Consider the following 26,822-nt stretch of genomic DNA (forward strand, 5'->3'; position numbering starts at 1 on the left):
TGATTTACCATGGGGTAACATTTCAGATACAATCAAATGGGAAATAAATATTTATTTAAATACTTATGCTTATTATCAGATCATATGTATTATTAGATTTCTGTTTGTGTTCCAAAATGTAACTACGATGTGGAAGTATGTTTCCATATATAAATGAATAATCAATTAAAACTTAAATGCAATATTACTTTTTAATATAATCCTAGTCGTAGATTTTTAAGATTAAATAGTGGCCAGTCTCCATGCAGATATGCAGATATACAAAAGGAATTTTGCAAAGGTTTTCATTTCTTTTTTAACAGTTGTTCAGGACTTGGCATTCATTGCGGCCCTTCACAGTTGTCTGAACTCAAGAATGATGCAACTCTAAAATTATGCAGTAGCAAACAGAACAGGAAAACACAGTATCAGTTTGCATGCATCAGCTCATTATCCTTTTTTTTTTTTTTTTTCCCCACTTTGGACAGATATTTGCTCGCCGTGGCCTGATGAAAATTGATGAACTGAAGCAGTTAGAAAATATCAGTTCTTCACCAGGAAATTCAGAAACCAAAAAGATTTTTAGAGAGGCTACTGTAAAGGTATCATCCTGCAATTAGTCATAAACTGTTACAGTACTTAAAATCTCTAAGGGCAGAACACATGACAGTTATTTACCCACTTTTTTCTTTCTGTCAGATGACAGTAATGATTTTCAAAAGATCAGTATATGAATCCAGAAGAAAACCCAAAAGCTACTTTCAACCTAAGTTACGAGTTAACCTAAAAGAAGCACAAAATGTAAGTTTAACATTTTGTATTAAGGTCTTCCTGGATCAAAGTTTTGTCTCATCCTCTGAATCTCATGATATAGTTATAAATCTGTTACATATGGACCTTGTAATGCAATGACAAAATTGTGGAATCTCTGCATTTTTTGAAAGAAAAAAGGAAAGATACTACAAAGTGACACTTTCTTTGACACAGTTTATCTGATGATAGAACAGATTCAAACACTCGTAGCTGAATGAGTAGGTTAATTCTGGATTTTTTTGTTCAGAATTATCTAACTTATTTGTTCATAACATATTTTGGGCTAGACTACATATAAAAGCACTAGGTACAGTAAAGCCAAATAATTCAAAATAAGAATGTTGTATTTTCTGTCTTAAATAATTGTTTAATATTGATAGCATTCTTATTTGCCATTATTTCTTTGCCATTAGCATGTACTCAGTATTTTTGGTTTTTTTTTAAGAAGATTGGCTGCTTATCAGAAATAACTGAGGTTACTGACACTGAGATTACAACTTGAATCTCAGTTAATATTAAACTGCTGGGTGGAGAGCACAATCATTTTAATCCAAACCGCACTTACTTGAAATTTCCCACTATCCAAGACACGGCCTGAACCTCAATATGTTCCTGTGTGGTTTGCACATGGAAAGACTATTAGCCAGCTTTCTCAAGGTCGCGTGATTTTGGAAGACTTACGCATAGATGATGGTCATCTAAAAGTCTTGATGAACAATTGGGATGTTAGGAATTTAGCATATTTTTAAACTGGGTGTTGGCTCATCGTGCATCTGTCCTGTTACTAGATACCTATGTGTATAGGATAAAATCCAGAAGCTTGAAAAATCTTCAGTAATTGATATTGTTCTGCAGTGTCTATGTGACTTTTATCAGTTTCTGACTAAACTGAATGCCTGAAGTTAGCAACAAATTGCTAGAATTTACACTGTTCATAACTCCCTTGCCAGGTCTTTTGCTTCTAAAATGTCCTATGACAATTTTCATGGCTTTATTTAAGAAGGAATAGTATTGAATATTCATATTAGTTATTTCCATATGCCTTCTATAATTTTACAGGATTTGTTGAATGTTGTTAAATCTGAAAGCATTAACTGTTTTATAATTATTTCAGAATATTTTGTAGATTTGTTAAGTGTCAAGCAAATGGGAAAATATAGGACATCTATTTTTGCTTAATGTTCTGACTTTCAAAACTATTTCTATTATTTTTTACTATAGAACATGCGCCATATAGTATACCTGATGGGACAGCTATATTTAGAGCTCAATCCAGCCTGTTACAGAGAACATTATGCCTGGACGTTATATCATTGCTAACATTATAGCAAGGAATTAAAGTTCTTTCTTCTCTTTGAATCTGTGTGCAGCGGAATTTGCTTTTGCACTTAAAAGAGCTTGAAAAACAGAAACAGGCTAGTCAAATCTATTTAGTTTAAATTAGCTTTCCCTTTGACATTCTTCTATGCCAGTGCAATGTTTACACTGTAAACACAACAAGACAATGCATACATAAAAATATTATTAGTAGTAAATTAGGTTCCTGTTCCACGTTGCATTTAAACAAAACTTGCAGTTTGTGCTTAGCCTGTACTGGAATGTGTATGATGTGACGTTGCTTTCTGCTTGCATAGGTCTGATTCCCATGTTGGCTCATAAAACAAATCCACCGTGTGGGGAAGAAAATATATTGCATATGATAACACAGTATCTTAAGATAATTTTGTATAGCTTGCTTTGGAAATTTTTAGTCTGAGAACATGCTTATGAGGATTTATTAAAAAAAGAACTATTGAAAGTTTCGTTTGGAGTTATTTTGGTAGGAGAATGCGTATATCCAATATTAACCATATTTTGCATTTACTTCTACTCTACTCACAGCAAGAATTCTTTCTTTGGAAAAGATAAATAGATATAGTATTGCTGAGGCTCAATGATTATATAAGTTAATTGAAAACAAAAACAACCTGTCAGCTGTAACACTAACTACTCTCAGATATTGAATGGATCAGTCTTTTTTTAATCAGGTACACATCTGAGCTTGTCTTTAAATATTTCATTTGGAAGCTAAAATAAAGGATGTGGATCCAACAAAGTGAGAAGGAAATTCCCAAAGTTTTGTCTGGTTAATTGTTCCTAGAAGCCTTTCTAAAGGGAAAGTGCCAAATAAATAGAACTGAAATGTTAATGAAATGGAGTATGAGTAACATTTTCAGTACTGGGTCTCCTATTTACTTTATGTCTGGTGATGATTTGGTTAGGGAAAAATTAATCATGTAAACAGAACACTGAAATAAATTAAAAAAAAAATTATATAGATCTCTGATTTCCTAGTTTTCAGTAGTCTAAATATGTTTTTTTGTCTTCTGTCTTGTATTTTACATTATGCTGTTATAAAACATGCAGGTCAGTAAAGCTAATGGTCTTTTGTTTGCACTGTTTGTACTGCTGAGCAGTCTCATCTTTCTCTGATTTTCTGTAAAGTGTGTAGAACTTAACTCCTAATGCTCAGCTTTGTATCATTATAAGGAGAGATGGGGGTGGCTTTAAACTACATGGCCTTGATACTTTTCCCACTCATAATTTCTATTGTACTGTTTTCTAAGTAAAATACCATGCAGCAGTGTGTATGGTTGCTATGAAATTATGGCACTTCTTAAGTACTGTACCTGCTTAGCATGAGGCTTTGTTATGCCTTCGAAGCATGAAATTCATAACAGCAGTATATTTTACAGTGTATTAGTTCATGTTTTAAATGTGTACTTGCTTTCTAAAGGAGAACTGTTTTGAAAGAAATCTTGCTTTATTGTAGATGAGTTTAGAAATTATGAGATTTATATTACTTTTTTCTCACTCAGTTGCCATGGCCTCGCACTGCTACCGAACGGCTGCTGACAGAAATGTTTGATGGTACAGCAGCTCAGTTCCTTGCCATCCTGGAAGCGCTATCTGATGGTAGCAGACATGTGTTGCGCTCTGCCCCACCTGTTCCTGATGAAATTGAAATTCGGGATGTGGTTTCGGAGCTTTTTTTTGCAGGCATGGAAATCCTTTCAGGTAACAGCATAAAAAAGCAAAAGAAGTGTTGATGAGGAGCCCAGACCTCCATTTTACTAGCATCTAGAAAAGAAAGAACTTACCTGAAGGCATATATTTCATTTATAACAGTAGCATTAGTAAAACCAGGCAATAATTTTCTTTTTTTTTCTTTACAAAATTAAGATAAAAATCTGGGCCAAATTCTGTTGTCTCTTACATCCATAAAAACCTGTTGTGTTTTCTGCCTAGATCTTTTCTGACTAGACTGACATGAAAAGTGTCTCTGTGATGGCAAAATATAAGAGCTGTTGGATATGTGCTTAGCCATGTTCTGTCACTCTAGCAGACTGGATATAAAGATGGGCAGTGGTCATTCTTTCCTGGCTTTGGTTTCAATGGCATATGCAAATCTATTAATGATGACATTACAATTATTGCTAGTAATATGCTCCTGTTAGTATGTGTTGACAGAATTTTTGCCACATTGGGCAAAATTGAAGCATTTTGCTTCACACTGGGGTAAACTTTTCAAGTCAAACCCAAATTTGCTCACTATAACATATATCCCTAGAATATTTCAAAATAGTAACAAAATGCTTCAGGATTTTGCGGGGAGAGGTTTTGTGGCATAGCTTGTATGCTTGTCTTATGTCTTTGGCTATCTAGAGACCATTTGTTCACTTTCCTGCTTTTGCAACTTCAACTGCAAAAATATAAAAAAGTATATAAAAATCTCTTACAAACACAGGAGGAACAATCTGTTCTCTGTTTTCACTTTGGACAGAAGAAAAAGTAAAGGGCTCTAACTGTAAGAAATTAAAGCTTCGGAAAAATTCCAAATGATAAGGATAAAGATGCACTGGAATGGATTGCTGGAAGATCTTACAAGGTTTCCATCACTGGAGATATTTATAAAAACAGGATATAAAAGCAGGTGTCAGGAATGATGTATGAACATTCACCTGTTACCTGGGACCAGACAGGTGGACAGAGCTGGGTTTCTTAAATTATGATCCATGGGTCTCTAAGACATCAGAGGTAGTCTGAGAAACTGTTGGAAGTTGAAAAAAAAAAAAAGAAAGCATATGCACACAATCCTATGCTGGAAGCAAAGTGGAAAAAGAAAGAAATAATAAACATTTAAAGTTTAGACTAATTTTTGTTTGGTTGCGAATGAAAACTGTGATGACACTGTGCAAACTGAACAACACCGAAGAAATGTGTTTCATGGATTTTTTTTTCCAAAAAGTTAACTCAAAGTTAGATTAAAAAGCTTGAGAAAAACACTGGACTGGATGATTCCTTCCAACACTTCTTTGCTAGCTATGGACAGAATATAGCCATAGACTCGAAGATACATTATTAATAAAATAATCTATAGAAACTAAATACACATCAGAATGATATTTTCTTGCTATGATTGCTGGCTAATTAAAACAAGAAGTCAAATACAATATAAACTGATCTAACAAATTGTCTGTATTAAAGGTGGAGTGAGCAGTGCTGGTACTCAGGGAAGACATTGCACTGGTCGTTCTGGTATAAGCGCATCATCAACCCTTCTGCAGTTGATATTAACAGGTAAACTAGTTTTGAGTTTTCAAAGTATTCTATGATAAGCTGTGCAAATTCTTGGTGAGCCAAATGCATTTTCATGCTAACAGCAGTCCTATGCATAAAGGGATTGCAAAATGCTGTCTTCTATGAGTAATACATTTATGAATGTATATAATGCTAAGGCATTCAGAAGGGATTATGTATAGATTTCATTAGGATTTCCCTACTACAATATTATTAAAATAGCATATAGGAATATGAGGAATTATTGGAATTACCGGAATGATAATTGCATGCTGCTCAGCATAGCTGTTCATCTAGATATGTTAATGTCCCTAATAATCATTTAAAGGTCAAATTCTGGTACTTGTATCCTAGCATGCGCTTAAGGAAGAGAAGTGGCTGTAGTAACGAAAGCATTGCTGTAAGCTTGTTCAGGGCTGTGGACCAATTCTTGTGCTGCTTCAGAAGACAGCAGCTATCTATTACCAAGTTAATGTTTCTAGCGGCTTGCAGCCAGGTGACCCCGTGCCCAATGACACCAATGACAGCGGCATATTCTTAGGCCTGTGCAACGCTGCTCAGTAGAGCAGCTAAGACACTTGCTTTGAGCTCCAAGGGTCAGAAAATCGCTTTTCTGCCCTGCTCTGGTTTGGATAAACTTGCGGAGTGGGAAACTAGGCTCCCTATGTGTGCATATACATTTGCAGATATAGTAATGAGAAATGCTCACCCAACTTGTGATAAATTATTCATGTTTCTATGCATAATTTTTACTAGATTGCTAGGAAGGGATGTTGTGGGGGGATACCCACGTTTAAGCTGTTTCTGCAACAGGTGGAAATAGGTCCTTTATATCCTCAACACAGGTACAATAATATCAACAGCAGTACAGCATTTTTGGAATGTAATGGGACATTGCAGATACACCATTATAGTTGTGCACAAATATATACATTACAGCAATATGATAAAGCCTTTGTATCTTGTTGAGTTATTAAGAAATCCTTCAAGATTATCCTCATTGTGCAAAAAAGTGTAGAATTTTACCTTTATATTTTTAAATACCCAAGTTATTGTTTAAATTAAACTTTAAATTAAACTTCTGAATATGTATATATGTATAGATAATATTTTTGTCATTATTGCAGGAGAAAATGCGGTGTCTGGAGATGCTGCTGTGAAATTTGTAAAATTAGCTTTCAGCTATGAAGAGTGGGATGTGTTTGATTCTTCTATTGGATTAGTTATTAATTTTCTTCAGGTAATCCTGATGCTATTTACACATTCTTTACGTAGTCTTTCCCTATGAGGGTAAGAAAGAGTATTCGATTTACAGATTTTTAAGACAAACTCTATTAGTTGTTTCTGTCAATTAGGTTCAAGATGACCCAAGATGGAAGAAAGCAGAAATGGAACTCAAACTTCTTACAGTGATGCAACCTTTAGTATTTCCAAGAAAACTGAAGCATGGTTTTTCAGTTAATGAAAATAATACCAAAGAAGCTGGCATGCCTTATGGTTCTGGAAAGAAACAGGCATTAAGAAGTGAGCGTTGTCCAGTTATATGTCTCAGTTCACTCAGATTTTTTTCAGACATGGGTTTTTAACTAAAAATAACATCCTGCCTTTCCATTTCTCCTTTTTTTTTTTTAATAAACATTGAATGTAGAGGGACCTGTAAAGCACGGAGAGCCATCTGATGATCTTATCGTTTTGGCAACAACAGTGTTTTCCTGTATCTGTACATCTAAGCAGGTATAACAGAATTAGAGATATTTCTTCTGATTGAATCACTTAGTCTGTAATGAAAATATATAATTTAAGAGCAAAGGAGTCAGGTGCAGGGTTAACAAACCACAAAAATAAAATAGCAAAAATGAAAAACTGTATCCATAAATAGTGGATACATCCATAAAATGTATCCCTGTCAATGCAAAGTAAAACCTATTAATTCAGATGTTTTTCTGCAAATATTTACATATGGTAATTAAAAAATTCCCAAGGTTAATATAACATATTAAGTAGCATATAGTTTCCCCGGAGTATATTGACTATTATAACATTTCACAGGTAGTTAATTTTCTTGTCTCTCCCATGTCATTTTAATCTCACTGCTTTCCCCATTTCTGTGACTGTTAACGACTCAACAATAAAAAAGCAAATATTTTAAAAAATTATTCCAGCACCTTTTGTATTGTTGGGAGAAGATGGGCTTGGGTGCTGTACCAGGAATTGCTTTTAAAAAAGATATTTTTTAAGCTTTGAAAATGTTGCCATCCCTTATAAGGAAGTTAAAGATGATAATTATTTACCAACTGTGAAAAAATTTCTGAGTTTTTATATATCGGATATACATACCTGTTTCTACAATTGTGAATTTTTTTTTTCTTTCCAGAATCTCCAACTTGATAAAGAAATACTTGTTGATGTAATAATGTTTTTGTGGCAGAAGTGTAAAGGAGGACTTCAGCGAATCCAAATGAGTGGAAGCGACTATTTAAAATATATCCACAAATACAAAGCTTACAAAGTACTCCTTTATTATAATATATTTCTTTCACTATAACAGACTGCACTCATATTAAAACCAAGATAAAATAAAGGTCTCCAGTCTTAGTACATTTTCTTGGGTATAATGCAGACAAATCTCATTCACTGAAAATGTGAATTGTAATACCTCTCTTATACCACTTAACCCCCTCTCCCCTGGAGTGAATAAGTGCCGAGATATCTCTTAGCCTTTTCCCAGTATCATAACACATTGTCTGCCAGTGAGCCATGATAAAAAGTATCTAAGTCAGTGAAAGCATTTGGGCATGATATAAGAAGAAATATTTGGTGTGTTGAGGGGGGAAAATATGCATATAGTTGAAGAAAATTCCCTAGATTCTGTTGAAGGAAGTGGCAAAAACCTTGCAGCTGAAGAGGAGGGAGATGGAGATCGGCAGGATTTGGCCCACTGGATAAAGCCACAGCTTTAGCAGGAACTTTTCCTTAGACTGAGAGGCTCCTGGTGAAATACAGTCGTCTGAAGGGTACATTACATTAGCTTCTCAGGGCCGCCAGTAAATAGCTAATGCTGACTGACCAGTTTCCGATGCATTTTGTGGCCCTGATCCATATAACATAATTGATGAGAGATTCATCAGAAGGTCAGTTACAATTGCTTTCTCCTGTGCATAGGCCAGGAACATTCAGGTCTCCTTTATACTGTTTTTGTATACAGCTGGGGATAAACGAGAGCTAAATGATCAAATCTGCTGCAAGGCTTACCTCAGTAGGACAAGGTATAAAAGTTATGCCTGTAGGACACTCATAAACCTATTCTAAAGTAATAAAAAAAAGGTTTGCTGTATGAAGAACTAGGTTCAGCAAGAATTCAGCATCTGAGTCTGGCGGCATTCAAAAAAAAAAGTCAAATACAAGAAAAGAGTGACATATTCCAAGATTTGTTTCCAGGTTTATGAATGCTTTTATACAATTTTGATTGCAAAACTCTGTCTGCCTCAGTAATATACCAATAAGAGTATTTTCCAAAATGTTTTAACTCTTTCTTGATTCTTTTTTCTTTTTCCTTTTTCAGTGGGTTCATGTACTTTGGATAATAAATGAAGTAATTCAGAAGAGTAGCATAGCAGACACTAATGTTTTAATGCTAGCAGAGATAACCTTATGTCTAACTGCAATATTGGAAAACGTGGCAGATTGTGCAAATAAATCTAGGAAAAAAGCAGGTAAAGCTTTCAACAAAAATTTAGGCTAATGGAAGTAGTTTTCTTTCACAAATGACTTGGCTTTTAGAGATGAGAAGTTTTCTTATTTGAAAATGACAAATATGCATATTCAAAAATTATTGTAAATAGATTGTTGACAGTGGAATGATAAACTTTTGTAAATACAATATCATCCTTAATCAAGAACTAATGAAGCCTGCTTTTCTAAGGATTTATGTCTTATTTCTTTGCGTTTACTGCTCTACTGAAATAATCCCATTTTGAGTCACGTCTGTGATTCACCCTCCCCACAATTCTTTTCCATGTCTCTTAGCCCCTGCACAGTGTCCTCAGATCCCTCATATGCTCCCTGAACACCAGCCAGGCATGTGCCATGGCTTATCTGGAGCATCCGTGTGCTGGTTGGCTTGTGGCAGGGCAAAGAGAGGAGGGAAATACTGAGGTTGTACTGAAGCTTTGGCGTTTGACTTCTCTACACAAGCACTGATTTTTGTGCAGGAGTTTAATTGTCTTTACGAATGAATTTGTCTGAACTTGGCTGACAGGTTATTGAGACCTAACGCAATCACATTAACCAGATTTCCTTACAAAACTGGACTAAAACACTGTAAAATATGAATATTTGCATATAATTTTAAAAGTTCTCTGTTATTGTTATTGATATATGAATCATATTTCTCATAATTAATTTACAGCGACTAGAGTAGATTTTAAGGATACTTTTAAAGCATATGTAGGAATAGAAGAGAATGACAATATCTTTTGCTTTTTTGAAAATAAGAGAATCTTGAAACACTAATGTTCCACTATAAGGTAGAGTAGATATCGTTTTCTATTAATGTTATGAAAATCATACCGTTCGGGTGGAGATTGGGTGAAACCTCCTTGCAGCATGACTATTCTTCTACATTCAGTTTAAATATTTCTTTTTTGGAGGAAAAAAGCAGTAGTTAGGAGTCACTGCTTAAAATAGGCTGGTGAAAAGCCAGTCAAGCACATGTTTACGCTGAGAGGAAGAGTCTTTTCATTGAATGAATGCTGAATGAATATAGTTTTGACTATTTGTGAGAAAGAGCCAATGAACAAGTGGAAATACAGGGACAAAGCTGGTAAAAAGAGCACAAGAGGGCCTGGAAGGTGGTCCCTGTGAGAGGGCAAAAAGAGAATTTCTTTCAGCAAAGAGTTCACAGGAAAGAGGGTTGTTACTAAGAGCAAAGACATTGCCTTCTGCTGTCTAGAAGGGAAAACAGAATTCTGGGTACATTCTTTATAAATAAAAATAATTTAATCAATCCATGTAACTTTTAAAAGGGTGATAATACCCCTGCAAGGAATATTAAATTGAATTTATATATCATAAATATGATGTATTTTAATATATATGAACATTTATATTTGAATATATATGGATTTTATATATCATAAATATGAATTTATATATCATAAAAATATGACCTCACACATTTAAAAGTAGTCCTATAAATTAAATTAGCATTAAAAACATTGGTGATTCAGATAAAAATAGATTTAGATTAGTTAAAATGAAAAATAGATATGGTCATTACAACTATGTAAGGAACTAAGAGATGGGTCCAAGTTTCATTGAGTTTGTTGGATAATCATGTACTAATTAGTATAATTGTATGTATATAGCTATCATGTTAAAACTCTGAGAAGTTGTTCAACAAACATAATAATTATCTCTCATAGTCAAGTACTGAATAACTGAATTATTGCCAGAGTCTTCAATTACTGGTAGATAAATCGAATGCTACTAAATTTATCTGAATATAGTTCATTTTCATTTCCTGATTTTTTTCCAATAAAAAAGAAGAAGGAAGTGCCTCTCTCTCACAAGATGAAACCCATGACATTCCTGAAATATTGATGGTAATGTCTAATTCGTTTTCATTAATATAACATTTTGAATAAAACAAGAACATTTATTTCCACTAGAAGTTTTTTCATAGAATTGTATATTTAATTTTATAAAGTTGAATGTTTATGATGTTTTGTACAATCATGCTAGCGCAGAGGAAAAACCAAAGATACTTTTTCAATCAAATGATTTCTTAGAAGCTTTGTATAGTCTATTATAGTCATCTGTGATATGGAAGAAATTTTATTTGAAATTTTTTTATGGCATGATCATGTTGCTTTCCATTGTTTGCTCTTTTTTAGGCTGTGTTGTGCCAATGCATAGTACCATCTTTAAAAGATTTAATAACACATTTTATTACATTACACAAACTTTACTCTTTGCTTCATTTCAGGAAATATTTGGGGTTATGCTTTTGTTTGTTTGTTTTGTAAGGGTGATGTGAAATAGGCAGAATATCCTGAGAGTCCTTGCTTTGTTCAGTGCTCAGAACTTTACAGAGGTATCCAATCAAATAGTTCAAAATTACTTACTAAAACAGCCTAAGAAAGAAGACATGCATTAATCTGAGGCTTCAGAAATTTTGTCAGCAGTATGTCTTACACATGTGGAAAACCTTTAATTCAGTAATAATCTACTTGAAGATGCTGGTTTCTGAAACCTTAATGTTTTCTTAAAAACTTCTAACAGAACATTATAAAACTGCCTATGAAAAATACTATATTTGTGAACTTAATTCTCTAAGTTCAGTTACAATCTGCTATTAACTTAATTCTTTGAGTCAGTGAATTTTTTTTGAAAGCCTTAAAATCAGCCTTAAATTAAAAATGACTTGAAATTCAAAACATCAATATTAGTATATGAAAACATGGGCAACAGTGCCTGTCTAAGGACTATTTGAAAGAGTTTTAACTGCAACAGTTAATAATAATAGCACTTTTACTTTTGTTAGTGCATATTAGCTTTTAATATTATCTAATGCAATGTATGCATTTCTGTTTGTTTTCATTTCAGAAAAGCCCTATAGAACAATTGCAAGTTGCTTATGAAAGCCTTGAAAAAGCAATTAATGAAATGAACATGTGTCGCTTAACGACCCTTCTACCAGATGGAAAATCAATATTTGACAACTGCTGTACAAAGGTAGAGTCTGCAAAAAGTTACATTGCAACAAAATTTATAAATAATCTATCGGATGTTGATGACAGAAAACTCATATTTTCTTCATACATAGAAATCTTAGCATTATCAAATCTCATCCTTCTGACCCACGTAAAAAGAGGATAGAAAATAGAAATCTCTCTAGTAGAAATAGCATTTTCTCATTCAATAATGAACTATAAACTCTTTTAGGTTTTCTTTGTCATTTTATTTTGGAAGTAATTGTAATTTGTATCTTTCTTCTAGGTTGTAAAGCAGAAATCCTTTTCATATTTATTGCTTGCAAATTAATTTTGGCCATTGGAGGGAGTCCAGATTTTCTAAACAATATTATTTTATACCAACATGCTCATCATAATCTTTGATTTGTGGATTGCTGGACACAATAAACCAAATTTTTCTACATTTCAGTATTTATTATTAATGCTGTTTCCTGTTGATTCTCAGTTTTTGTCTATTTTTCTCTGTCCATTATCCATGCTGTTCTGTTGAGTCATTCTCCTTCATCCTGTGCTTAATCGAATGACTGCATTCCGCACAATTATGACAATTTTTGGAGTCTTTCTCAATTTACTGAAGTAATATCAGCCTCAAGATAAATGTAGTGAATTATTTGGTATAAATCTGTGTTTGCTTCATTATTCCTTTCCATTTGTTAGGTAGACCTAGATGGCCAGAATTTGAATTCTTCTTTAGGATGGGATAATGATAAGCCAGAAACAGGTAATGGCTTTGTAATAGATTTACACTTGGAGCTTATTCAGGCCCAGCATCGAGTGGCTGTGAAACTTCTTAAACTGACACAAGGTAGGTTTCAGTAAAGCTAAATAATCTTCATAGATCAGAATCTTGATTAGAGTCCTCTGTTAGTATATTTTGTAATACTAAGATATAAAGGAGTATCTGCTTTCTGAAGTCTAGCCAATGTAGGGCAATCTGTATGCTGCGTACGGTCAGAAATTGCAGGGTTTAGATTTACCATACAATACTAGTTTCTAATCTATAATCAATCAGCAGGAGTTAAATTTTGCTAACAACTATTGGATTTGATTCCAAGACAGTTTGTTTTGGTATTTCGGTTGTAATATATACTGCTATAGTGTCAGTAAGAGAGAATCAGGGGATGCTGTTTTTTTCTGTAATGCTAATTTTCTCTCTAGAGAATGAGACTTGAATATTTTATTTGATGCTCTTTGTAATCTCCATTTCTATTCCTGTGAAGTTGTCCTTATCACTTCTGAGTCAGCAGATATCCTACTCCTTCATGCTGCTGCTGAATGTCTCCTGAAAAGACTATATTTGGTTTCCTATCCCTGTTTTTTTTTTTTTATAAAAGCTAGTATTAGCTTGATACAGCAGAGTTCCCCTAGTGGTAGAGCATGATCGTGGAATTCTTTTACTGGTGTGATCACTCTAAGAAATTCTGTTGAATCAAACAAAAGAGCAAGAGATGGAGCAGAGCTTTAATACAGAACTGCATATTAACCCCTCACTGTAATTTTTTTAATAGCACTGTCAGAATGAATAACTCATTATTTGCTTCCCACATAGGTGTTCAAAAGGATGACAGAAATCTGAAGTCTAACAAATCCCATGGGAAGAATATAAAAGATTGTCCTTATTTAACAGGTAGTACTTATTAATTAAGATTTTAGAAGTATAATACATGATTGCTACTGTTTTATAAATATGTCTTCAAATATCTTTTTTACAGAGGCAGTTATAATGAAAAAAATAAAAAAGAATAAATTATCCAGAGCAATCTTTTTGATGCAAAAGGCTTCACAGATGTTCCCTAAAGAGTTAACCACCTCTTCTCAAAGGCATCTACTTGAGGTAATAAAAAAACTCACGGTAGAATTTCTTTATCATTATCACAGTTTTTCATGTTCTGTATAGTTAAGACTCGGATTACTCCTTGCAAAAAGAAAAAATGGAAGGAAGTTGAGGGACATTGAGTTAACTGTTTGTAACTTCTGTTGCCAAACTTTCTCCAAAGAGTTTTGTTATGGTGAAAGAATAAAGGAAATTAAAACAAGGATAGAGCATATCCCCAAATTTTGTATGTATGTGCAGACTGCAGGAAACCTGAAAGAGACAATCTTTTTTTTCTATATCTAATTCCCTAGACTTGCAGATATGGATGTATGCTGTGCAGATTGTCATACAGATTTCCTTCTCCCCAGCACAACCTTCTACATTGTTCTTTTTCCAAAGTCTATAAATTGTCTTAGATTATGTTGGCTAGTGATGGTGAGATGTGCTTTATTTGATTCTTATTAAATAAACAGCTTAGAAATCAGAGATTTTGCAGTTTATTGAGATTAAAAATAGATTCTTCATGGGCTCATTCAAAGTCTTTGAAATCAACAGGAGTCTTTCTATGGAGCTTAATGACCTTTCTACCAGCATTTGTCCATTAAAATGACCTCCTTATCAGTAGAGCACAAAATTTGTTTATAGCCTGTACAAGACAGGCTATAGAAAGCATTGTTTTAAGTGCTGCAAATTTGGAAGCATGATAAAACACACATCCTTTATGTTAGAAGAATACAAAAATTGTATCAGTAAGACATACACTAAAAATGTCTTTCCCATATTCTTGTAAAATAGATGGCATTTATGAATATTAGATATAGTGATGTGGTATTAAAGTTGTTCCAGTAGTCATCAATGAAGATGTATAATCAAGTACCAAGAACTGTGTGGTTATCCCAGACATTGGCAAAGGCCTTATACTGTCCTTCACTATATTTTTGTTTTGTGCACATTTCAGAGAGAATTAGGTAAAAGTATATCATACATTTGCAGCCACTTGCCTGAAAATGTCAAAATTAACTTTGTCTGGACAATCTTAGCATGATCTTCTTAAATAGCTGTACTCTGAATAAATTTAATTATCATCAATTAATTTTCCACCTTGAGATGGACAGTGCTCACTTCATGAACAGCAAACATATTTTTTTTCATGCTTATATGTAGTGGATTTTGCCTTTTTTATCATAAAACATACAAGAGCTGCATATAGAATTACTCAATTTTTATGGTCTTTTCTAAAAGACTCAGAACAATATTCTATCAATCTGTCTACAATTCAAAACAAGAAAGTACTGTTTTAGCATTTTATTGGGGAAATGAACAAATAATCTTGTCTCATGTAGTAAACCACTGGGCAGATATGGAACCTTCTGACTCCTGTGTCCACTTACGCAGGCTTAACTGTTTAAACTACTGGGTGCCCTTCATTTTGATTGATTTCTCTTGCAGATTTCTCTTGCAGTTGTTTTCATTCTTCCTTCCTGCCCTATATGTCCATTTGGAAGTCCAAGTCTTTATAGAGTTGGGTACACTGATGGTTCTTGTTGACCAGCAGTAAAACTTAATTTATATGATTAAAGTAATATCCCAGGGGAAGTCTGTGGCAGAGGCAGGGAAAAAATGTGGTTTGTCATAGTGACATTTGGCTTCCTCAACCATAAGATTATTCTTTCTCTTCTTGAAGCACTGCCAACATTCATTATCTTCCAAGTTCTGGATTTAATGAAGTATAGGTCATGCAGTACCAGTCTCAGTCACAACACTATCTTTATCCATCTCTGGAGCAGTTCCATCCTTGCACTAATAAGAAATAAGTCATGGAGGAAAAATGAGGCTGTGATTCTTTTAATTAAAAATTGTATCATAATACAGCTCTCTCTAAAGAGGTATCATTTTAAGGAAGCAATGAAGTTCCTAATTACTGATGGCAGAAGTTGAAAGGTTGTGTGGGGGTAAGAGTCACCCCATATCTTGTTCTGTATCTCATATTCTTCCTTAAATATTTCTCACTAGGGTGGAGGCAGCCCTGATCTAAAAGAGGAGGGAGTGGGGTGAAGTGAGGGGCTGTGCAAATGCTTAGCTGTATGATGTGACTAAGGCTCCATTAAATCTTAGTCCCCTATTTCGCTACAAATCTATGGCTATTTTTTGGTCATTTTTGGAGATGAGATACAAGGCTAAGGGAATCTTTGATCTGAACCAGTATGGCTGTTTTTTACAGCCTTATAAATGTATGTATGTTTTTTTCTCATGTTATTAATATTACTATAATGATGAGAATTGTCCAGGTGAATGTTCATGCCTCATTGATATAGATTCTAAGTGCAGTATTCTCCAGCATTCATTTCTCTTATGAGCTTAAACAGTCCTGGTGCTGAAAAACTCATTTCATTTGGGATGCAGCTTGGTATGAGGAAACAAGAGATTGTTAAGGTGCAAGATTATAGGACTTTCAGTGTATAACCAATAACTTGGGGTTTTCTTCAGTATATTCTTCAGACTCAGTTCAGCCTAAACCATTGGTCCAGAGACCAACTCCATGGAACTATAAGGTATCAAATAAAAACCCTAAGTGTAGGAAGACTTTGCGTCTCTCTTGTCCCAAAGAATGTAATTCATCCAAAGCATACCCAGTCTCTTTGTTTCTGGGAGCTGGCCCTTTTAGCTTTGATTTGCTCTGGAGAGCAGGCACAAGTAAAGAAATAAACATAAGTTCTTAATATGAAATGCCCAAGTTAAGTTTCTCCTAACCTGATGATGCAAACAAGGTGAAGAAACCTAACAATTATTTGCCATTCAGTCTAGTTAGATCAAATTGTTTACAGATCCCTGGCCAAATGACTACATAATCACTATGTGCAGGAGGCCCTCATGTTTTGGGAAGAGAGTAATATTAATGGAGAAGGCCAGCAGCTAAGAGTGTCAGTCAGCTTACAGTTCTCTCGGTCTAACTGAGGAAAGTGGCATAGCCCTACTTTTTCAGTCCTGCATTCTTTTTCCTTTTCTTTATTTCTAGAATTAATTTATTTTCTCTGTTTCTGCAGTCCAGAAGATCAGTTTTCCTTCCCACTTCCACAGCTCCTTCAGAAATTCCACAGATTAGGTCTCCAGCTCTCTCCTAAAGAAGAATTAGTTTCTTGTGTCTTGTTGGAGCTAATCACAGGTCACCATCAATTTCTAATCAACATTAGTAGCAGTCACTCTCCGTTTACCTATAGGTTCTTCTGAACTTGGCAGTTCCCCAGCCCTATCTCATATGCAACTCTGCATTTCTTTTATTGTTCATTGTGAAATTTATCTGCATATGTAAGGTTTATACAAAGTATCATTGATTCTGATTTGAGGTGTTAGAGGATATGAAAATCTATAAAAAGTTTTCTGTATTGCAGTGACTTTTTTCTTATGAGATCATTTTGAAAGTGACATATAAAAACAAAATCTGTTCAATTCTTATTTTTTAATTGTTTTTCCCTTTTAATTTAAATCACAGGAAGCACTAACTTTAATTGAACAAGTAGAAGCCGAACAGAGTGCATTATATCGCAGTCTAAAAGAAGTTATGAACAGTAAGAAAAAAAGCAAAACTCCTCCTCCTCCTATATTACTTTCTAGATCACATTGCTCCATGATATTTAGACCAGCTCCATTCTCGTCAGATGTTCAGGTAATGTTTTTTGTAATGATTGCATAAGAAATATATTAAACAATACATGAGAGCAAAAGTTGTTTCAGCAATGCTATATCATCACAGTTTTCTCTGCCATTCTTGAGAAGATCGTTATCCAAACTTAATTAATTGTGTTTTATTCCTGTGTGTCAGTGGTGACTCACTGTTTTGATCTTCACATTTACATGAGACTCTCTTCATCTCATACATCATGTTCTTTGGTATTTTTCACTCATTTACCCTACTGCCAAATGCTCATTCTCTTGTTTAGGAGCAGACATACCCCTAGTCACTCTCTGAAGAGATGAAAGGCTCTGACTGCATCATGTGGTGAAAGAATATACCTTGTCTGTTAATGAAGGGTTAAAGTAGTGTAGTTCAGCTCTGAAATCTGCATCTACCTTCTGCTGAACATCTAGAACTACAAAATCACTCAGGTTGGAAGCAATCTCAGAAAAGCTGTCTAGCCCAAACTCCTGCTCAAAACAGGTTGGCTGTGAGATCAGACCAGGTTGCTCAGGGCTTTATCCAGTCGCTTCTGGAAAACCTCCAAGGTCTGAGACTGCACAACCTTTCTGGGTAACCTGTTTATAGGGTGAAAACTTTTTCCTTATATACAGTTGGAACCTCTCTTGTTTCAATTTATGTCTGTTGTTTCTCATCCTCCTACAGTGCACCATTGTGAACAGTCTGACTCCATCTTCTTCATAATCTTCTTGTAGGCACTGGGGAGCTGCTGTTAGGTCCCTCCCCTTACCTCCCCAAAGACATCTCTTCTCCAGGCTGAACAAGCCCAGCTTTCTCAGTTGCTCCTTGCAGGGCCAGTGCTCCAGCCCCCGACCATCTTGGTGGTCCTCTGCTGAAATCACTCAAGTTGATCTACATCTTTCTTGTTGAAAAGATGAGAAGGGGCCCAAGATGGGCAGGGGCCCAAAATTGGCCGCAGTATCTAGATATGGTCTAACAAGTGCTGAACAGAGGGGGATAATCACGTTCCTCAGTCTCCTGGCTGTGCTCCTGTTAGTACAGCCCAGGATGCTGTTAGACTGCTTTGCTGCCAGGTTACACCACTGACTCATACTCAGTTTGGTGTCTAACATGACCTGCAGGTCCCTTCAGCAGAGCTGTTCCCCAGTCTGTCAGTCCCCAGCCTGTGTCTTTGCAAGAGGTTTTTCCTTCCCAGGTGAACAACTTTGCATTTGTCCACGTTAAATTTCATGAGGTTCTTGTTGGCCCGTTCCTCCAGACTGTCTAGGTCCTTCTGAAAGGCAACCCTGTACTCGAGCATATTGACTGCTTACCACAATTTGGTGTCATCTGCAAACCTAGTGAGTGTGTACTTGCTCTTTTCCTCCAGATCATTCATATTAAACAGGTCAGGTCCCAGGACAGACCACTGCAGTACTCCACTTGTCATTGTTCTCCAGATAGAATATGATCCAATAACAACTACCCTCTAAGTCTGAATTTCCAATCAGTTTTTACCCATTTAGTTGTTCTCTCCCCCATACCTATCATCCTAACTTGGATACAAGAATACTGGGAAGCAGTGTCGAAAGCCTTGCCAAAGCCAATGTAAATGACATCCCTGCTCTCCCCTCATCCACCAATCCAGTCATTTTGCTTTACTCTTGGTGAATCCATACTGACTGTTCCAAATCACCACCTTCTTCATGTGCACAGAAAGAATTCCAAAAGGTTGAGGTATGAAAAATCCACTAGCTGCAGTTTTCTTGAGAGAGAATTTTTCATAGTGATTTTGCAAGCTACTTTGAAATGATAGTATGCTTATGATATGTATAAAAACAGTGGAAACTCAAATCATATTAATAGTGCTAAGAACCTTTCTGTGACCAGTTGTTTTATAACTTACAGTTTTATTACAGTTTGATTAGTGAATTGCAAACAAAGTAATTTGGGGAAGGTTCTTCCTTTTTATCCCTAATGAATACAAAATTTAAAAAATAATCTTTAAAGTCTAATAGTTCATCTTTTTTAATAAGTGTTCATTCATTTTGTTCTATGTGAGACAGTGCATATAACAGATTGGACCACTAGATGGTGAAATGTGCTTGTTGTTCTTATATTTTGTGACCAGATATTCTAGGAGGATTTTTTTCTAAAGATGTGCATAGCTGTTGAAAGAACATGAAAGTATCTTCTGTATTTCAACATTTCATTCTGAAAAGCCAGTCAGGATTCACTGTAAGACAAATCATGTGTATTACAAGAAAAAAATGAACATTTCACCTGTTCAGAATTTTTAGATGTTGATAAATGACCTCATTTGCCCAACCTGTAGTCTGTTTGAAGGTCTGCTGAAAGTAAATTGACTTACTACAGTTCCTAGTGGAAGAAGTTTAATGCAAAGAGAACTTAATCAGATGTATAACTTATTGAAATCCATGGACCCAGTTCTGCAGAGAAGAAATCAGAATTAGTTTTCGTATTTGATCTGACTGGGTACTGATCCAGGAATATATGCTTACATTCTTACTTGCTTAAAGATATTGAAAAATGTAAATAAGATACCCAATGAGATTATCAGCAGCTCTGTGGCATTAAAACCCTATCGATTTCAATAGGAACTAAGAACATTGCTTGTTTAGAAAATATTGCTAGATACATATCTGCCTTTCTGTTATCTGCTTTTAAGGATTTGTCCTCAAGTGATTTGCTGAATCAGAATCTGATGTCAGCTTTAGAAGAATACCATTATAAAAATCAAACAGGGGCTCCAGATGACTTCAAATCTATAGGATGACCTATAAGATCTATGATTTGGGATATATTTGATTTATATTGACAGGATGATGGAGAAACATTGGCTTTTATTGCCACTGTAGTATACCTGTTTTCTGGCAAAATCAGTTAATCCATTTTTCTAGTGCAGTTAGACTATTAATTGTTATAATTAAAATTTTGCTGAGATCATTTTGAAAAAATTAATATATTCTATGTTAGGCAAAAGTTGAAAATGATATATATCAACTAATTATGTTTTCATTTTCTTTGAAGGTTTCATGGTACAGCATTTTGGGCTGTGTAACAGCAGGAAGTAATATGAAAGTAAGGTTAAATAACAATAAACTTCCAAATGCAGGAGAAGAGGTAAGACAGAGATAAAACTGATGCAGATCATTTTCTCTTTCTAAAAGACTCTGTTAACTTTCTAAATGGATACATCTGATATCTTCCCCATCTTTTTTTAATCAGGTAACTGGCCAAGTCTTTGACAAACCTTTTGATCTTTATTTGAAGTATTTGAAATTCTGCTAGGTTGAAGGCATACTATATTCTGGGAGCTTTTTTTGAATAATGATTTGAATGCTTTAAAGGCTTCATGTCAGAGAAGACTCTGTCTCTTTTGTTATAACTCTGTTTTTCTGAAAGGCATCTAAAAAATGCAAAGTCAAAGGGAAGTATGTGATGTATTTATAGGGTGTGCCCCAGTCACTATGCTCTTTCCAGGATTCAGAAAAAGAGAAATTCTGAAAAGATTTAAAAATTATTTTAATATTTTTATTAAAGTAATTGTGTAACTCCTGTCAACTATTTCTTCTTAAGAAGATCTTGCCTTCCCTCATTCTGGCAACATGATAATATCACTCCTTCAATAGTCTTCATGTTCAGACGTGATTGACTGTCTAGCCATTCTCCTCCCTTTTCATGTGGTATGAATGGGCACAGCATCATGCCACACATCTTTGATTCTTCATGCCTGATCATGTAGCTGCGTTGGTGCTCTTTATAGTCACCCTAGCCTCTTCTATTTATTTTGTCATTACAATTTGACATTTTATTTTCTGATTTTGTTTTACTTTTCTGTTTGGTGTTAAGCTTAGTTTTTTTTCTTTTGTCTCACCCCTTGATGTTCCCAACATTCCTGGCAAAGGCCTGCACAGACAGAGTTCAAGTTCTGCTTCTTCATCACTTAGGCATGGTCACCTGAATCATTGCCATTGCCTTGTCACCTGAAGGAGGAATATATTTCATCCAAATGCTCTGTATGTTGGCTTTTAAGAAAACAGAAATGGTAAAAAAGCTTCAGCACATCCTCTTCAGCAAATTTGTTTCTTTAGTCTCAGACCTGAGTGATCAGTTTTCTATTTTGTACGCTTCTTTATTGGGTTGGGGGGAAAAGTAAGATAGTTTTCAGCTCATTGCAGGGCAGGCGTCTGGTTTGCATTGTGACAGAAGAACGATGTCAGCCTCTTATTCCTCATGTTTCAAGTTTTCCTGGCTTTGTGAGCGATGCCGATATTCCTGTCTTTGGTCATCAAGAGGAAATCTTTCCTTTCATACCTGTTCCCTCCACCTCCCCCCAAAAAAGGAAGATGTATGAAAAGAAAAGATGTGTGTAGCTACTGGCATTAGGGGCTTTGATGTTTTTCATAGTATTCTCATTATCAAATTCAGAGAATCAAGCTTCCTGTGATGTCTAGTGAGCTAGTTTCAGTTTACTATCCTGCTCCATATGAGCTGTGTTTCACTGGAGACTTTCACCCCTGCTAGCTGTTCTCTCTGTGAACTTCTGGCAATTCATCCAAGCCACAGACTGTCTTAGCTCTGGCAGACACTACAGAGGCACAGACCTCAGGTTAACCATATGCCTCAGCAAAGAAATTTCTGATTGCTTTAGGATATGCCTTTGAAAACACTGATCTGCAGAGTAAGTCACCGTCTGCCTGCTCCATCGAAAAGGCTTGGAATTCTTGGTGGTGGAGCAATCTATCAAAGTATCAGCATGAGAAAAGCTTGCTCTGAAGGGATGCTATGGACTGTGTTATGCTAATTTCTGGTCTGCTGGTTCAGGCTTCAGCCCCAGCATTTGAAGGGATTTCTTTTGTTTAGATGGCTCCTTATGAGGGCCAGGCAGACAGTATTTATATAAGAGCTCTGGATGCTGTCCATCGTATCTGTGTTGATGCTGTGCCTCATTCATTGTATCAATTGTATGTTGTTTCAAGATCCTAAAACTTTCCATTGTGTAAGTTGTCCTGTTATTGAAGGGAAGGCAGAAAAAATCTGTTAGGAGCAAGCCGTGATGTTGAAATGCGGGTGGACGAGTCCTTGAAGAAGAAATGAAAAGAGGATTTTCAAAATATAATGTCTATATACCTATTGACAAACTGCTCATTTCCCCTTCCAAAGTCCTGTTAATGATGTTGAGAGAGCTTGAGACACCCTCTCTCCATATCTATTACATCCATGTGGCCTATATGCAGGAGAGCCACGTGCTCTTTCTCTGGAAGCACAGCTCAGGGCTAGAATGTCTCCAGTTCAAGCATGCACATCCACAGTGTGCAGGTGCTTATGGACAAAAATGTCTTGGAGAAGCGCCAGGTACTGGTATTTAACTCTTCTCTTAGGTTAGGTTTTCTCTTAGGTTCTCTGTGTACTCAGCTGCTTTTCAGAGAAGACTGGTACTTTTTTTCCTGTCATTTCATTGTTTTCTGAGTCTCTTCAGCACTCTAAACAACATAGTATTACATGACATATATATTAGTCTAGGTTGTACTTTGATACAAGACCATTAAATAATTTAACAATAAAAGTTTACAGTTTGAGATTTTTTTTTTTGATGTATACCATGCATATAACTTGAAAGTATTTTTATTGATAGATACCAGCTGATGGGAAAAGCCTCTTGGAAATACAAGGCTTAGATCCCAATGAAAAGTACATATTTGCAGTTGCAGCATATTCTTCTGATGGAAAACTTATTGGTGATGCTATTGGGGAAATGACTAAACCGATCCTTGCTTATCCACCTCTTTCTGCTACTTCTGTTCGAGCCTATCTAACTCAGGTAAGGATAGAGTCTTAGGTAGTAAATACATACTTTAATTTGTTTGTATTTGCTTGTTCTCACAGGTAGCTCTAAAACCTTTCTGGTCAAAACTCAAGACTTCCTTGCCAGGAAGTTTGATTAGCAGAGATCACAATTTTATCATCGCAAATGACATTTGAGTAACTCAAATAATTCTTGGTTCAAAATGATTAGAAATTCCAGGTAGCTGGAAAGATGTCTCTCAGCTAGTTTTCTTATCCCCATTTTGATTGTCCTGTTTGTCAGTTTGCATTTAACTTCTTTTTAGTTTCTTCCTTTTTATTATTTATCTTTTCACTTTTGTGATGGAGGCCAAGAGCTAGAAATCATCTTATTAGTTATTAGAGTATGGAATGAAAAATGTGACTGAACTTTCCAGGTGCCAAATCCGACCATTTTCTATTGAAATTATTTTTGTAGTGAGTTGTAGAAGGCCACATAGGCTTATAAAAATTTCCTGTATTCTTAACAAAGAAAATTTAAAAGAAATTGTGGCATGGGGAAAAGGTGGAATTTTCTAGCCTCACAGATCATGGGAAAGTGTTAGAAGATTTCCTAAAATCTGCTAGAGTAAGAATTATCCTCATGAGCACCCTACTTGTGTGGCTCCATTTACACCCCATGATCCAGAGCAGCTGATATTCTGCAGTATTAACAAAGGTAAAATGGACCTAGATGAAATAATCCATCTTCACAAACTGCAACACGATACCTCCTAAGAATTCCAGAAAGGACTGTTAGATCCTTGGTTAATAGTCAAGAATCTCTGTTGCATTCTCTGATGCTAATTCTGAAGGCAAACTAGTATTAGCAGACTCAGACTGCTATTACATACATTTTATTCAAATATGTCTCAGAATATTCTTACAGAAATTGGAAAGTTCTGTGTTGTAGGAGGGGAGTTTTAAACCCATCTCATTGTAATTATATTTGGCTTGGTTATTTGAAGAACATGAGAATTTGTTAAATTTATTTTAATGAGCAATTAATAAACATTATAAAATGAAATGTAATCATTTTTCTCTAAAAAAGTTGCATAATTAAAATTTATATTTTTTGTAGGTAGCCTATCAGACTGGCAATTATACATTAGCTAGAGAAGCATTTACACCAATGTGGGATTATTTTGTTTCAAATTCTTCTCCACCACCTGCCAACACAGCTGTTATTTCTGCAAGCAGTAATTTGACTATATCTGAAAACAGGTAACTGGCAAAAATAAAATTAAAATAATAATTAATTATAGAGGTGCACATTTTATTTTAAGTGTACCAGGTTGTGAAATGTTGTTCAGACTTGTGATAAGAAAAACATTCTAAAAAAAAAAAAGGTGTTAAATGCGTCATAAAAATACAGTGTTATAAAACTAGCACAGGAGTTTTTGTTATTTATGTAACTGCTAGCATTTATGCACCTAATTCGTTATGATGATTGTTTCCTTGGTTAAGATAATTGGCAAGCATTTATAAAGTAGTCATTAATTCTGTGTGAATGCATTTTCATATGCAAAATGTGTAATATGCACTGGGTTCCTGACTTTCAGTTCCAGCTAAGGGAGTGGTTGGGCTCAGAAATTTTGACAGATCTGTCAAGAATACCACCCAAAATATGTGGATGCTTGCTGATTTTGTTTTGGGGTGGTTGTATAAATCTGTCAATAATCTTTAAATATACTAAAGCGTTTTAGGAGAAATCTTTTTAAAATTAATTCATTTATAAATATTTTCCAAACGTTCAACCATAATATTATAGGTTTTTCATGATGACAAAGCCAAGCTAGAAATTTTGCAGTTAAATCCACTTAAATTCCACAGATCCAAATGCAAAAACAAACAAATCAAAACTTACTTAATTCCCAGATTAAAAAAAAAAACTTGTATGAAATAAGACTTAATAAAATAAGACTGTTAATAAAAAGTGCACTTTTAAATATCAGTCAACTGCTTATAATTTGATAATTAATTAACATCTAAAATGGCTGAACACAGACCATCTTCAGTTGTACAAAATTCTTTTTACACTAATGCTTTCAGTGGAAAAGTTTGGGCAACATTGTGGCGAAGACAAGAAATAGGTTTGTAGCCTTTGAGTTTGTTTGACAGCCTGACTTGTAGTCTTGAAAGGGTAATGATAAGAAGTAACCTTCTTACTTGTGTTTTAGTAGTTCTATGAAACATAGAAGAAATAAAGATCTTTGTTTCGAGAAATATATATATTGGTTTTTTTTCTTAACAGTTTGGCCATTATACTTCCATTTCCTCTTTATGGACAGGATATCCAGTAATCAGCTCTTCCGAGACATAGAAAGCAGATAGTTTTGTCTGTATTGTATTTTGTTTTCTCAAACTTCAATCAGAGCCTGTGCTTCTCCCGTGGCCACACTGATGGATGCAAGCCCACAGTGTAGGCTTAGGGGAGGTTTGGGTCATGTCATGGGAGAAAGTAATGTGCCTGAGTGTACTTCTCGTTAGCTGGGGCTCAGCCTGATCTTGAAATATGTATCCAGTCTGTCCTTCAAGTGCCCCCACGTGTTTGATACTAGGAATACAAGTTGACTGAGGGTCTTAATGGTACATACTGTAAGTCCTGTTAGGATTTACAGGCAGCATATGGACTGCCTTGATTCAGACAGATGATCACTAGGTATCTTATTTCACGGTGATGTGGGTGTTTTAATTTTATCCCTGGCCTGGGCAACAAAGTAGGAATGCAAGTCTGGTCATTGTGACTCTTTTTTGTGCTTGTTTTTCATTAATCTTGTGTCTAACCAGGTCTTATTTTTACATGCACAAAACTCTAGAGATAACATTCAAATGAAGCTACTTTCAAAAGAATCAAATCAAGATAGCAGATTTTGAATAGATGTGCAAAGTGTTCTGGGGATTTTGTTTTTCCAACATTTACGTCCAAACCTTACTTCCGTTACAATTCATATGGAAGATTCTCAAGGCTGCAGTATCAGACCTGAAAGCAGCCAGTTTCAGTTTTACTACCTGGTAACTGAGAAATTAATTGGACTAGCTAGAAAGTACATAGGACTCATAGAGACAGTAGAGGGAGCTGGAGGGAAAGGAAAGCTCTTTTTTCCAAGAGGAAGCTCTGTTGATACCCTGGTAATGTCAGCTATGTGCATGTGTCTATTGATCTTCCATCTTGAGTTTCAGTCTCTTTTAGGAAGCACAATCAAGGAGAAGCTAGATGTGTACTTCTTATATATCATAATTATAAGATTGTTGCTATAATAAGTATGAATAAAAGGACAAATGCCTCCTCCCTCCAGGAATGCAAAAAACAACAACAAAAAGCAGGCAACTGAGAAAGATTCTGTTTAGACTTGCA

The 26,822-nt window shown here is 35.1% G+C and overlaps 1 protein-coding gene across 1 annotated transcript in view; it reads left to right on the forward strand.

Annotated features, from left to right (window-relative positions):
- The window catches only part of CFAP54 (cilia and flagella associated protein 54), a 144,703-nt gene that overhangs the window by 47,378 nt on the left and 70,503 nt on the right, over positions 1 to 26,822 (forward strand). Inside the window, exons 8-25 of the mRNA XM_026066074.1 lie at positions 468 to 581; positions 679 to 780; positions 3,651 to 3,849; positions 5,320 to 5,412; positions 6,540 to 6,652; positions 6,768 to 6,942; positions 7,061 to 7,146; positions 7,787 to 7,921; positions 8,975 to 9,125; positions 10,957 to 11,015; positions 12,019 to 12,147; positions 12,825 to 12,972; positions 13,717 to 13,794; positions 13,880 to 14,001; positions 17,474 to 17,647; positions 20,669 to 20,761; positions 23,277 to 23,462; positions 24,546 to 24,688. Of these exons, the coding sequence (XP_025921859.1) occupies positions 468 to 581; positions 679 to 780; positions 3,651 to 3,849; positions 5,320 to 5,412; positions 6,540 to 6,652; positions 6,768 to 6,942; positions 7,061 to 7,146; positions 7,787 to 7,921; positions 8,975 to 9,125; positions 10,957 to 11,015; positions 12,019 to 12,147; positions 12,825 to 12,972; positions 13,717 to 13,794; positions 13,880 to 14,001; positions 17,474 to 17,647; positions 20,669 to 20,761; positions 23,277 to 23,462; positions 24,546 to 24,688 (2,300 nt within the window). The remainder of the gene's footprint in view (positions 1 to 467; positions 582 to 678; positions 781 to 3,650; positions 3,850 to 5,319; positions 5,413 to 6,539; positions 6,653 to 6,767; positions 6,943 to 7,060; positions 7,147 to 7,786; positions 7,922 to 8,974; positions 9,126 to 10,956; positions 11,016 to 12,018; positions 12,148 to 12,824; positions 12,973 to 13,716; positions 13,795 to 13,879; positions 14,002 to 17,473; positions 17,648 to 20,668; positions 20,762 to 23,276; positions 23,463 to 24,545; positions 24,689 to 26,822) is intronic.

Source organism: Apteryx rowi, unplaced genomic scaffold, assembly GCF_003343035.1.
Source record: "Apteryx rowi isolate R43461 unplaced genomic scaffold, aptRow1 scaffold_237, whole genome shotgun sequence".
NCBI classification, from domain to species: Eukaryota; Metazoa; Chordata; class Aves; order Apterygiformes; family Apterygidae; genus Apteryx; species Apteryx rowi.